Here is a 14,312-nt window from a genome sequence, read left to right as displayed (position 1 = left end):
ATGTCAGAGAATATGAGACTGTTTTTCCGAACCTTATGTTAAAAATAATACTACACGACATGCTGTACAGATATTAAAATTATGGTACCGATGAGTAATGAAAATCTAAACTTCTAATACTTAAAAAAATTATTATTATTATTATTATTATTATTATTATTATTATTATTATTATTATTATTATTATTAATATTGTTGTTGTTATTAATTTTTTTTTTTAAGAAAAAAAAAAACAAAAGAGCAAAGTTCCGTCGTATACAGACCGGATGCTGTCAGTAGTTTTCCGGAAATGTCTGTCTTTCACTAGCGGATATTTGTTTTCTCTTTGGTCTGAAGATATACTGAAAATATTGAGGCTTATTTTTATTTTTCAGTTCATGTATTAAATCTAACCAAGACAAAAACGGAGACCTGACACACGTTGGATCGGAGCGTGTCACGGACATCGAGTCGTGAACTGTCTGCACTGTAGTTGGGCCTGAAGCTGGGCTAACAGTAGCCTAGCATAGACTGAAGTCCTGATAGCTTCTGTTAGCCGTCTGTTCAGTCGGCATTAACGTCCCCTGTAACTCAAAAAGTCATCTCTTTAACTTATAAGTGAGAACACAAATAAGTTAAACCATGGCTGTTGTCAACGAGGGCGCCCTGAAGAAAATGCTGAAGGTGAGTCTACTGTCCAGCTATTCTGGCAGCGTTAGCTAGCTAACGAATGTAACCGATACCAAACATGTCACCAGCCGTTAGCATATAGCACTCCCAACATTTCCTGGAATGGATAGTTTAAGAAATATTGTAGGAATTTTAGGTTAGAATTTTATTTTTCATCCCATATTAAGAAATTTAGCTGATATCTGTAGTTTGAACATTAAGTCTGTGTTTACAACCATGCTAATGATCTAAACATTTCCCCACACATAACCGATACCAAAAATAGAGGAGCTATAATATCACCGGCTCTCGCCCTGTCTGGGCTGTTTTTCAGATTTTGTTCTCACATTAGAAATCCTACATGCCATTAAACTTTTGTTGAGCCAACAGAACATTTTGATGACTTCTTAAACAAACTTAATATGACAGATCCACTCAAATAAAGTATAAGTTATATGTTAGCCATGTACAATAGAAGGCCCTAACTCTTATAGGCTAACTGGTGTGTTGAAAGAGTAATATTTATCTTTAAAGGGCACGGCTTAAAATGGTGTGTTAAAAGGTAAACACTGAACACGACGATACTGACACTCATTAAGTCACTGAACGTTACATACTTATGTGACCTCACCCCATTTAAAATGTTAACGAAGTGCCATAGATGCGTTTTCAAGTTTTCTAACATTCATGCCTCTTTGTCTTCTGTTTTTCCTCTTTTTTGATTCATCAATCCCAGCAATACAAATACAGAGATCTGACTGTACGCGAGATAACCAATGTCATCTCTCAGTACAAGGACTTGAAGCCGGTTATGGATGCATATGGTAAATTTGACTCATCTGCTCCAGTCTTCTTTTTTGACAGCCTCATCTCAGTCACATTTGCTCATACAACACGCAGATCTACAGAGTGCAAAGCTAATTTGAGTTTTGTATTATTATTTTATTTCAGTGTTCAATGATGGTTCCACAAGAGACCTGATGAGCCTCACAGGAACTGTGCCAGTGAGCTACAGAGGTGAATAAAAATCTTTTGCTCTCTTGAAGTCTGTAATGTGCCAACACTGCAAAAACTAAAATCTTATCAAGTGTTTTTGTCTTATTTTCAGTAGAAAATTCCTTTTTAGACTCAATATGAGCCAAATTCACTTGACCAATCCAGAAAAATGTCTTGTTTAAAGTTATTCAATGACAAAAATGAGGTCTGAATTGCTCGTAACCAGTAAAAAAAATGGCCAATGGCCTTACTTGTATTAAGACATTATTCTAGTCTCAAGGAAATGTTCAAGCAATTTTTTCTTGTTCCATTGGCAGATTTTTTTTTACTGGTTACAAGCAATTAAAACCTCATTTTTGTACTCTGATAACTTGAAACAAGACAATTTTCTGGATTGATAAGTTGAAAGTGGCTCATATCGAGTATAATAAGACAATTTTTACTTTAAAAAAGACAAAAACACTTGATAAGATTTCAGTTTTTTGCAGTGAACATACAGTATTATCAGGAAGACAAAGCAGGAACATGTAAACTGACTGTTTTGTAAAGTCTAGCTTACTGGCTCACCAGTGTATTTGTGTTGTGATTATGCTTGTAATTTTATACCTTTTTAAATTCTAACATGGTTTTCTGTTACATATTTGTTGTCTTGCAGGCAATGTTTACAACATCCCTGTGTGTCTGTGGTTGCTGGACACATATCCCTACAATCCTCCCATATGTTTTGTCAAACCCACCAGTGCCATGATGATCAAAACGGGGAAGCACATAGATGCCAACGGCAAAATCTACCTGCCTTATCTGCATGAGTGGAAGCATGTAAGCACAATGATCCAGTTTACTTACACAGTGTGGAGTTTTCTTTACATATTGACAGTGATGGAAGATGCACAGTTTTAAAAAGGGGTTGGGGTTGAGAAGTAATAAAATTACAGAAAGTATATGGTGAGACTTAAGTGTCAACTTAAGCTGTCTACATAGGTGCTACTTCTCCATACCATATTATTCAAAATGATACAGACTTCATTATTTTTGTGGTTCATACTGTTAAATAGCTCTAAAATAGCTTATGAAAAATTGAGAAAAAACTACAGCAATGTCTTTAAAACAAAGCTGCTACAAGTGATAGAAAGAGAGAGTGAGCAGCAATGATTAGTTGATAAATTTAGGTTAAAGTCAAAGAGGATAAAACAGACAAGATTTTTTTAATTCATTCAGAGCATTTTTACTATTAAAAAGTGTAGTCATCGCCCATCCTCACCTCTGCATAAACATCTTGAATGCGCTCGATTTTCTTTAAATAAAGATGTTCTTCTCTTTCTTGCTTGCACTTTGCAAGAAAAATAATTAGACACTCTGAAAATAGAAAATGTGGATCTGTGTTTAGAGAATTTTTCTTTACCAGCACTGTGCACAGGTTGGAAACAAAATAGGACTAGAATGACAAAAATTCCTTCTAGACACCCTGGATTTTTAAAAACTTTTTTAATAGAATATAGTGACATACTTCAATATAGTTGAAACGGGTTTGAATTATTTTTTGATTGATTTAATGTTGTATCAAAACTCTGTTTGGTAACAATACTTAATACAGAAGTACATTGATTAAACTGTTTTCTTGGAAATTTTTGGTTATGCTCTGACGACGTAGTGGTCACCACAACACAGTGCTGTAATGAGGAAACAAACAGTCTTAAGCTAATATTTGTACAGAGACTCACCCTTGGATCACATAAAATGGACTTTCTTTTCTGTCTTTGTTAATAAAACCTGCCCCTCCCTGTGTGTCCTCCAGCCTCAGTCAGACCTCTACGGTCTGATTCAGGTGATGATTGTGGTGTTTGGAGAGGAGCCTCCAGTGTTTTCTCGTCCAACCACCCAAGCCCCGTACCAAGCCTTCCAAGCTGCTGGACCTCCCAACCGTGAGTGACTTACATATTCCTCATTAACAGGCCGGTCCTCTGTGCCTTTAAGTGTCATGCTTTAAGTGGTGTAGTAGTTCTTTTAAGCACCAGATGGAGCCCAGGCACCATTTAAGCACACCATGGAAGAATGAAAGTTCATGTGTGGGTAGACTTCTTTGATAATATTCACAGATCTTATCGTTTCCCTTTTTTCTCTACCTCAGCTTCATACATGCCTGGCATGCCAGCAGTGTCGCCCTATGGTCCAAATCCCAACCCAGGGTAAGATGTTTGCCAAGCAGGTCTCACCCTTTTCTTCCAGCCTAAGCACATACACGTTTCCTCACAAATTTTTACTGGCATGTTTATTTTGTGGTTTCTGTAGCAGCTTATCACACTGAAGCACATTCGTAGCCAAAACTGTGCACAGTTCATTCAGTCACAACTGGACCGTAGAGGCAGACTGACATTTAGGAAATGGAAAATCTGAAGGATTTGCTCTTTGATGAGGATTTGACTCTTTGCAGAGGCTACCCAGGATACCAGTATCCAGGAGGTAACTCTTACCCAGCTACTGCTGGACAGGCACACTACCCTGGCCAGACTCCAGTTTCCACAGTGGGTATGTATCACGCCCTGTGTCACAGGTGTAACAGTTTTCTCCCTAAAAACAGAACTCCATTCTCCTCTGACAATACACTGTACATCCTGCTTTCCATGATCTTTAGTTAACCCTGAAGTTAGACACCTGACCTTTTGACTCAAACTCACTCACCCTCTATTTGACTTCTGTGGCTCGCTGAGCTGCCAGTGAAAGGTCGATAGTGTAACCAGAGTGGGGAGCAGTAAAGGCCAAAGGGTTAGGATGGACCTGAAGGGAAGGGAAGAGTCCCCCTCTGATGCCCTCACACCCTGCTTCTCTGAAGCCCACAGTGCTATATTTAAGAAACAGGAGCCCACACAGACACTAAGAGTACCATGAGACCTATCTCCCGTCCTCTTGTCACTTAGCACCATTAAAATACTGAGTGTGGACCAGCATGCAAAAGAAGTTTTAACTCTTCAGTATTCTTTGTGAAGCAGAACAAAATGAAGTTCAGACTTCTCTGACCTGAGGATGCATCAACTCTGACATTTGCACTGCTGACTTCAGTCTGCACATGAGGTGGTCTTAACTCTGGAGGGATCTCGGGGTCTTTACATAAACAGTTCTGGTTCTGTGGCTTTGGTTTATTGACCAATAGGTCTGATATTTTGCCTTATAGATCATTATACTAGTCTCATTTCAGTTTGATACTTATGAAAATGTTACAATGACCGGTTTTGACAACCACCTACAGATAATATCACGTATAAGGCCAAAAATTCACACACATAACACATTATATGTATGAATGGATTTTTGAAGAGTTGGAGCTTAGTGAGTTTCCACACTAAGCTCTTTATGTTTGTCCTTGAATTTAGCAACCATCTGTAAATATTCAGCTCAACTGACTCATGCTAGTAGTGTGCAGTGTTGTTTTGGTGCTTTGACATTAAATATAACTGATACCACTAAGGCTCTGAGGTTTAGTAGTGTCTAATATGTTAGAGATCTAGTTCAGAGCCCAATTCTGAACATCACATCTCATGAAGGCCAGAATGGAGTGTATTACAAAAGGAAATGTGGAACAAGGTTCAGATTGGATAGATTTTTGTTCAGTAACTTGTCTTCCTCAATCTTGCTTTTAGGCCAGAGCAGAGACGGCACTATTGGCGAGGACACAATCCGTGCCTCTCTGATATCAGCTGTGAGTGATAAGCTGCGCTGGAGGATGAAGGAAGAGATGGACAGAGCTCAGGCGGAGCTGGACGCCCTGAAGAGGACAGAAGAGGACTTGAAAAAAGGACATCAGAAACTGGAAGAGATGATTTCAAGACTGGACCAGGAAGTGGTGAGCAACGTCTCATCTCTCTACCTCTATAGTAAGATAAGTCTGTCATCATTCAAATGATATCCTCACTATCTGTTTGTTCTTTCTAGGCTGAAGTTGACAGGAATATAGAGCTGCTGAAGAGGAAGGATGAGGAGCTGAGTGAGGCCTTGGAAAAGATGGAGAACCAGTCAGAGAACAATGACATTGATGACGTCATTGTGCCCACCGCTCCGCTCTACAAACAGATCTTGAACCTTTACGCTGAAGAAAATGCAATTGAAGACACAATCTTTTACCTTGGGGAGGCCCTTCGTCGAGGTGTCATAGACCTGGAGGTTTTTCTCAAGGTAATGCATGACTTATGAAAGCGTGATAGCAGAGCAGCTTTAGTCCTTCAGGATGAAGCTTTATTGACTCCTCTTCTTTGTTACAGCATGTACGTCTTCAGTCCAGGAAGCAGTTCCAGCTTCGAGCCCTCATGCAGAAAGCCCGCAAGACTGCCGGTCTCAGTGACCTCTACTGACCCACATTGACTACCTGAAAACATTTAGACCTTTATCCTCTCTTTTCCATCTATCGTCTCTTCTCCCTTTTACATGTCTTTTGTATTAAAAAGCTGCCCTAGTTTTAATCTCTTATAGCATCTGTTCTTCTGTCGATACAGAGATCCTGACAGCTCCAACAGGGAATCACTAAAAATGCAGCATTTAAAAGAACCAGCCTGTCTTGTTTAGGACAGTGGATCTCAAACACTCTTCTGGTTGGACATCATTTGTTTTTTTGATCGAATACGTCTTTGAAATCATTATGCATCTCTAGAAACAACCCATTTACAAGACGTGTCAAAATACACTATTACCAGGGTGTCAAACAAAGCCCAGTGTGACCACAATGTGAACCAGGTACTGTGATTACACGTGACACATGTTTCATGCTCATGCAGTTTTGCCAAAAAAAAGGTTGGATTTGAGTGTGTGGTTGGTTTCCTGTTGGTCATTGTTTCCACCTGTTAGTTGCAGTACAGGTCAGCTCACAGGTTCTGTTAGAAGACCTTTCACCAGACAAAGTCATTTGGCTAGTAAGCACAAACTGTCAGGGGCTGGTAGAGAGGGGCTTAGAGAGGGGCCTCATATGTCCACCCCTCATAATGAAAAGGTTAAGCTATGGTGTAAATACCCAGGCCAGCCTTACAGGATACACTTTCAGGATTTGATGAGGTCATGCTCAGTAGCCACGGAGTTGGAGTGATGGTGAACATAGACCTGAGATGTGTTTTTTCACTGTCTTGTTTCTGTTTATGAGCCTGATTTTGTAGCTCCACTGATGTCCTCACTACTATTTGTTTTTTTTTCCTGTTCTGCTTGTTTACGATGGTGTGATTGAGCTTCCATTTAATGTCAGCTTTCCAGGGCCACCCTCCAGTCTGAACGCATTAACCAGTCAATCATGTGCAGCAGTGGCTTACTCAGTGTCTATTTAAGGTGTAGCTTTGCTTTATTCTGAGGTGTAATGGAGTTTTTCTAACTTTTCTGTTTTTCCACGTGCTGTCCTCTCATTCTCAGACATATAAATGTCTGAAAACATATATGGGAAAAGCTGTGAATACAGCTGGAGTTATGGAGGGTACAAAAACGTAAAGGATTATTGTACTAATCAAAAAAGTTAACTTATGTAAAGTTTGCAAACAGGTCTCATTTGATTTAGCCTTTTACTAAATGCACTTTGAATTGTATGATAGATTATCTACTGTTTTTTTTCTTGTTTCCAATTCAACCATAGACCACCTGTTCTTTTATATATCAGTAGATTTATGTAAATCAGAACAAATAAAAGAAATCTGATTTAATGTGTCATCTATCAGGGTTATTTTGGATTGGTGGGTTAGCAGTGGGCCTTGAACGGCATTGGGGGTGTCATAATCCTGAGGTTTGTAATAGTGTTTACAATACTTGTAATGCTATTTACCCTATGCTGTAACACCAATGCTGCTTAGAGCAACAAGTGACCACTTTGTGATCTGCTGGATGAAAACGTCGGCTTTGCCACGTGATGACCGTGACAACAGTCTGAGAGCAGCTGACTCAGCAGCTCTGTTGACTCATACAAACAATTCTCACTTGATGGTAAACACAGAAAAGGACAAAGACCAGATTTTTTTTTAACCATCCTGGCAGGTTTATTTGATGTTACAGCAAATAAAAATCACCATCCAGCTGCCGTGACAGGTACAGTTCTTTAATGAGTCAGGTGATCTCATCTAATTCAATGTTATTACATAAATAGATCTCAACAGTATTAACAGTTATAAATAACATTATCTTTTAGTCTCTTTATGCTTTTAGAGTCAGGTGAAGTAAAATAAATACAAAACCCTTAAAGGGTATTTAGAGTGCGCAAACAAGTACCACCTTTAGGATTGTTACCGTCAATTGAGATGACCCAACTGGTCATAATTAAGCCAACTCTTTTTTTCATTAGGTACTTCTTACAACTTAAACTCTCAATATTGTAACCCGTTTTGTGACCTGCTCTTAAAAATCTTGGTGTCTAAATGGTTTGTTTCTGTCAGTGCACTTGTGGTTAGGATGTGTACAAAGGCTTCAATGCCAACCTGTAGACACAGCATTGCTCTTTCTCAAATGATAAGGTACTTTGGTATCACAGGGTTTTAGCCTTGTGATATACACAGCTGTGTTGTTATGGCTGTCGGTGGGTAGGAAGCCCTCCTCATAGAGAATGGAATGTCTCCATTATTTTCCAAAGAAACAGAGAGAACCAAGTGGTAAAAACAACCGGCAACAATCACGGAAGACATGAAATACAGGGTTTACAGACAGGGAGTGTACAAAGGATGAAGAACAGGACACACTAAAATACAGTACATATTGTATATGTATGAGCTCAATGTCCTAAGGCTTTAGTTTTTTTTTGTATGTGAACAAATAGCATCATCTCCCCAACACAAGCTGATCATAAAGGCTAAAGGTATGAGAAGTGTTTCTGAGACTTCAGTCACGGAGGGAGGAGGACAGGTGGGAGGCAGCAAAGGAAAACTACACCCATGTTGAATATCTAAAGGTAACATCCAGCTTTTGCTACTTCAGCTACAGACACCCTTTAAGATATTAGGTTTCATTCAGCCTTCACTGCGAGGGACACAGGAGGTACAGTAGGATGGAGTCGAACCACAGCATGGTTGACTGGGTGTGGTTTCAGTGTGAGGGTTCAGAGGAGAGCTCTTCACAGAGTGAGCTCCTTCTGTACGCCCCACAGGGTCTCAGCGCTCTTCTGCACCTGCTTCTCCTCATCTGGCTTCAGCGTCATGTGAATCACATCTGTCAGGCCGCTGTTGCCCAGGACACATGGGACGCTCAGGAACACCTCATCCTTCACTCCATGCATGCCCTGAAAATAAAAACACACCACAGTTAAAAGAAGTGGGAGGTTTCAGGTTTTTCAAAGGAAGGGGTTAATATAAGGCTTCCTTCCTCCTCACCTGGACCAGTGTGGACACAGGGTGCACTTTGTGGAGGTTCTTCATGATGCTTTCCACCAGGTCAGCCACAGACATGCCGATGGCCCAGGAGGTGTAGCCCTTCAGCTTGATGACCTCATAGGCTCTGCAGTGCACACACAAAGCACCACAAGTTATTATAACTTATCACCTGTCAGCCTGCCTCTGTAGCTTCCTCTAATGTCCCTCATCCATCTGCTTTGTGATGTCTTCATGCTGTGAATGAAGCGGTTTGTCACCATTAGAGATGCACAAATCTGATTACCGCCTACATGTTCAGTTTTTAATGTGGCTTTGAGGAGGACGTTTTCAATCTCAGCTGTGCAAACTGAGTTTATGGTGTTCATGTATGCAGAGTAAATAAATCTGGTTCATGTGAGTTCACTGAGTTAACTCAAAGTGACAGATGTGCATTACCATACTAGTTCTGTACTTTTAAAGATAAGTGTGGTGAGTTGAAAAACTACCTCAGAAACATGTACAGACAGGTTTATCACTTTCTTTGTTTTATCACTTCTGATCTTAAATTCATTTCAAAAGCTTTGTTAACTTCTTTGATAACTCAGTACACATGGTTGACCTACCTGCTAATCTTAAGCATGTACATTTTGTATGTATGACTCAACTTCCTGTTGTAAAAATCCAGCAGCAGGTGAGGCAACTACAGAAGTATGAGCTCCACAGACAAGAGTTATATCAGGTGAAGCAGAGCTATTGTTAGTGTACAGACAGTTTGTGAACTCTCTGCTCAGCCGTAGTGCACGTAGCGCTTGCCTCTGCTTGCCTTTAGCCTCCCAACCACTGCCAAATTCCTCACAGGGGCTTGTCAGAGTCCCCTTTGGGATCTTTTAGTTTTCATGTTAGCAGGTAAGTGTAAGTGTAGGCCATTAAACTTAAGATGTATTGTAATAAGAATTCACATTTATGGCTCCCTCATCCATGCTGGACTGATGGCCTTTGCGCTCACATGGTTAATTGATTCGCACATTGGATTGATAAATGTGAAGGATAATCAGTGAGTGGAGAGTTCCTTCAGCTCGTAAATAAGTAGATAAATGGAAAATAACTGTTACTCACCCATCAACCACCATCTTATGCACCTCCTTCCAGTTCTCACTGTCGCCCTCAGCACCCATCTGTGGGTTGAGGCCCTGCAGGGAAACTCCAGCAACATTCACACCGCTCCACACAGGCACTGAGGGAAACAGACAAAATGTTGCAGAGTTGAATTAGTTTATCTTGATTTTACATTTTAAAAAACACACATGACAATAATGATGCCGTGTTACAAGATTTTCCTCAGACCAATAAGAAGGTTTAGTGAAAGGCTAGCAGCTAGCAGAGGTGATATTTTTAGCACCGGTGGCATACCACTGGAGTCTCCATGCTCTCCGATGATCCAACCGTGGCAGCTTGAAGGATGAAGGTGGAGCTTCTCTCCCATGAGGTGACGGAAACGGGCAGAGTCCAGGTTGGTGCCGGAGCCGATGACACGATGGCGAGGGAAACCACTCAGCTTCCAGGCCACATAGGTCAGGATGTCCACTGGAGGGTAAGAACAAGAGGAGGTTGATTTTAAACACAATGATCCCACATTTCTCGTATTACACAGATCTCATTGTGGGCTATTTCAAAGCACACTGACCTGGGTTGGACACCACCATCAGGATGCAGTTGGGGCTGTATTTGACAATGTTTGGGATGATGAACTTGAAGATGTTGACGTTACGCTGGACCAGGTTCAGACGGCTCTCGCCCTCCTGCTGGCGGGCTCCGGCTGTCACCACCACCACTTTGGAATTAGCTGTCACACTGTAGTCTGACAAACAGAGAAGATAAACTCTTAGATGATGCCACAGAAAGGCAGTTTCAGTGACTTACAGGAATGAAAATATTCATTCCAACAGCAAAAGGCTGCTGTACTCTTTGGTCTATTCTCACCTTTGTCGGCCACAATTTTGTGTGTCTTCAGGAAGAGGGATCCATGCTGCAGGTCCATGGCTTCACCCTTCAACTTGTCCTCCATCACATCAACCAGGGCCAGCTCATCACACAGGTCCTGATTATAAAAAAAAAAAAAATTATCTCTCTCACTCACTTCATCTGACTCTCTTAGGTTTACAAAGAGTCAGCCAGGTTGACACTTTTGTCAGAGTCAAACACATAGAGAAATGAAGGCAAAAAAATAATCTCAGTGTATCTGAATTGTTCATCATATAAGCTGTGGCCAAGTTTTCCCTCTTTGGTTGCTCTGATGGAACAAATCAAACTTCACAGTTTAGGATAAAACTATCAGGGTGTGTTTCCTGACAAGTTTGCATGACAAGACTGTGTAGTTATGTCTACCACTCATTACAGAAGTTTCTAATGAGTGAGCGTGATCTTTCTTTGCTTTCACTCTTACCACAATGTCACACAGTTTTGGAAAACAGTCATTTCCCTCCACTTCACACCCTTTCTGTCTCCATCCGTCTCACCTTGAGCAGCACGCTGATGGCTGAGGCCATGCCCACCATGCCGACACCCACCACCGTCACCTTGTTCCTGCTTCCAACAGGCTCCTCCTTCATCACATGGCCGATCAGCTTCTCCTTGGTGGACATCTGTGGGAGGCAGGTGTACAGAGTTTAAGTCAAGGAAGTAGAAATTATGCATAATTAATGCAACACAAATGCGTAATTTTTCTGCTTTCTCAGCCCAAGGTGATGTAACGGTGGATTCCCTTTCTAACTAACTACAGAAATGAAAGTGTGTCTCTTACCTAAGCTCAAAAACTTCTGCAAACCACAGGTTCCTGATTCACACTCAAACATCTACCACTCTTTCTCAAGTTGTCTTCCTCAAATGGCTCACAGACAGTCATCCCTGCCCAACAGTGCCTCCATAGCAACCTGTGACTAGGAAAGTACTGCACCCTGCCTCCGTGCAGCTCAGACCATCCTCTGCTGACGTCACACTCTCCACTCAGTGTTTCCTGATCTGGCTGCACGGCCACAGGCTCACCCTAACGGGCGTCTGCATCACCAGTATGACTCGGCTGCTTCTCTGTGATGTGGCCACAGGCACGTAGATGAGTCTCCCACAGGATAAATGCACTGTAATACCTTCCTTAAGACGCCGCATGGTGGGTTTGCACACAATAGTAGGATATAGAAAGTGGGACAGACATACCTAATATCCTGTTATCCAATTATCTGTCACTCAGAGGTGAGCTGAAAGCTTACAGTGAACCAGAAGCTGACCCTGAGCTGAGCTGAGTGTATGCTTTACAGGATAGGTTTGTGTTATCTTCCAGTAAAGGACTGATCTCTGTTGAATTATGCTGTTTAAACCAGACAAATAAGAATTAAAGCATGACTGAATGAGGATTACAGAAGGGATTATTAGCAGCTAAAAGTTTTAATGCCATGTAGTTATGAAGAGAGAGGGAAGTAGCGGTTTGTGTCAAACTTAGGAGTGGATGAAACTCCACAAATAAAAAACTACTCATCACTCAAACTGAGTTATGTATTATTACATAATCACATTCACCCTGTGCCTGACCACCAGCAGGCTGGTGGTGGTTTGGGCCTCAGTGAGGCGTCAGGTATCACTGCCATGACTCAGAATACATCTGGGTTTTACCCTTTCTTAGTGTGACTAGACTAGCATGTAAAGTGTTTCCATTATTTGGACTTATCTGAAGTAATTTGGAAGCTCACAAAACACAAGATAAGATATTTTAAGCTCCAGCACTTCCTTTTTTAATATCTGCATCCACATGGGCCTGCAGTATATTTCCTGTACCAGAACTTCACTCATGGCTCAGACTGATGTCTAGAGATGATGGTCGCCACGGGGGGCGTGCGCAAGGACTTGTGTAACACTGCGTATATTTCAACGTAAAGCATCCTCGCAGTGACAGAACAACCATCACAGTGAGGTTGTTTTAGTAAGATGCTTATTTCAAGTCGCTCCCTGTTCGGTGACAAAATGAATTTCTTATGCGATAATCATAACCCATCATTCATTCATTCATTACATCATGCGGGGGTACCCTCTGATTTGACAGCCTGTGTGGTGACTGCAACAAGTAGAAAACTGAACTAACTGGCAACACCCTGTTGCTGCTACCACTGTATTTCATGTAAGAATGCTTTATTGAACAAATGAAAGACATATCAAAGAAACAGGTGCTCTGTCACTCAGATATACAGTGGCACACCCCTCTTGATATGAAAAATGCCCATCAGATTAGCAATTACAGAGTGTTCTGCGAACAGGAAATTAAGTAAACACCAGATATTCAGGCAAAACTGAGGTGTACAGCGTTGAACTGTCAAATATTGTAGTTAGCGGCATTTGCTTACCTTGAGGGTTCGGTTAAAAAGGCGGAAACACCAAGTGGAATGTGTCTACTCTTCCTGAGTGCAGCTTTTCCGCAGAAGTGGTGCTGTAGAGGCGGTGTTTCCCGGTATTTAAAGACAGCCCTCTGCATGCACGTTACGTATGAGGGCGGGTCTGTCTGTGACCATGGTCTGTGCCACTGCTGCGCGTGCTGTCTGTCACGTCTCGGGCGGGATGCTGCAGTCAAAGTGAACGTCTGTGGTTCACCGACCCTTTTTTTTATTAATTAGAACAGACTCATTTTTCCAGCATTCATTATTTCTGGTTGAAAACTGCTGTTTTTGTGCCAGAGCAGTTTCCTCTCCATGACTCGAGGCAATAGTAATACAGAACACCATGCCGGCTACTACCGCCCACTGCTATGGATAAACTGAGTGTCACAGGGTTAGCTTAATCAAATGATGCTCATAGAATACGGACAAAATGTTGACATTTTGAAAGCCAGTTGTGTGATTTTACGGCTCTGACAAACCTGAAACATGAAGATTTCATCTTGTACATCTTCCCAAACTCATTACATCTAGAAAAAGTACACTGTTATATGGATTTTCAATACACAGGGAAATAGTGTAGTACTCCACATGCTGGGAGGATTTCTGATTCATGAGTCTTACCGTGACTCATGAACAGGATGCAGCCTGAAAAGGGACATTTTGTTCATCAGCAAAATAAATGATTCCCATGATGTTGTGGACATCCAAAGTGTTTCTTTTTCTGTCTGTATTTACAATATTTTGGCGTTGTTATGAAAACAACACACCAAGACACTAGTCAATAGTATTTCGTTAGCATGAGGCATCTGTGAATCTGATTTATTATGTCATCATACTCTCAGATCAACTGCTGTTTGGCGCCATCTCCTGTCTGCTGTGTGAATTAAAAAACAAAGCTCTGTTACTCAACAGCAGACAGCCATTTGTGTTGCCTATCTAAGGATTTCTTCATTCT

The 14,312-nt window shown here is 41.2% G+C and overlaps 2 protein-coding genes across 2 annotated transcripts; one reads left to right on the top strand and one right to left on the bottom strand.

Annotated features, from left to right (window-relative positions):
* Nucleotides 1-264: 264 nt before the first annotated feature.
* tsg101a (tumor susceptibility 101a) lies at nt 265-7,267 on the top strand. The gene is made up of 10 exons (XM_074678478.1): nt 265-663; nt 1,385-1,472; nt 1,600-1,665; nt 2,300-2,463; nt 3,440-3,566; nt 3,773-3,830; nt 4,076-4,170; nt 5,280-5,482; nt 5,572-5,811; nt 5,898-7,267. The coding sequence occupies exons 1-10, from the start codon at nt 622-624 to the stop codon at nt 5,985-5,987; spliced, it is 1,173 nt and encodes a 390-aa protein (XP_074534579.1). The 5' UTR covers nt 265-621; the 3' UTR covers nt 5,988-7,267.
* A 381-nt stretch (nt 7,268-7,648) lies between these two features.
* ldha (lactate dehydrogenase A4) lies at nt 7,649-13,486 on the bottom strand. Its single transcript, XM_074677660.1, has 8 exons — nt 13,328-13,486; nt 11,456-11,581; nt 10,920-11,037; nt 10,624-10,797; nt 10,350-10,523; nt 10,056-10,173; nt 8,961-9,084; nt 7,649-8,869 (listed from the first exon to the last, which is right to left on the bottom strand). The coding sequence occupies exons 2-8, from the start codon at nt 11,579-11,581 to the stop codon at nt 8,705-8,707; spliced, it is 999 nt and encodes a 332-aa protein (XP_074533761.1). The 5' UTR covers nt 13,328-13,486; the 3' UTR covers nt 7,649-8,704.
* Between the last annotated feature and the right edge of the window lie 826 nt (nt 13,487-14,312).

This window comes from Halichoeres trimaculatus, unplaced genomic scaffold (assembly GCF_033239565.1).
Source record: "Halichoeres trimaculatus isolate MK-OKI-2021-1 unplaced genomic scaffold, fHalTri1.1 fHalTri1_scaffold_10, whole genome shotgun sequence".
Lineage (NCBI taxonomy): Eukaryota > Metazoa > Chordata > Actinopteri > Labriformes > Labridae > Halichoeres > Halichoeres trimaculatus.
Note: the sequence above shows the minus strand (reverse complement) of the source record. Positions and strands in the feature narration are given on the sequence as shown.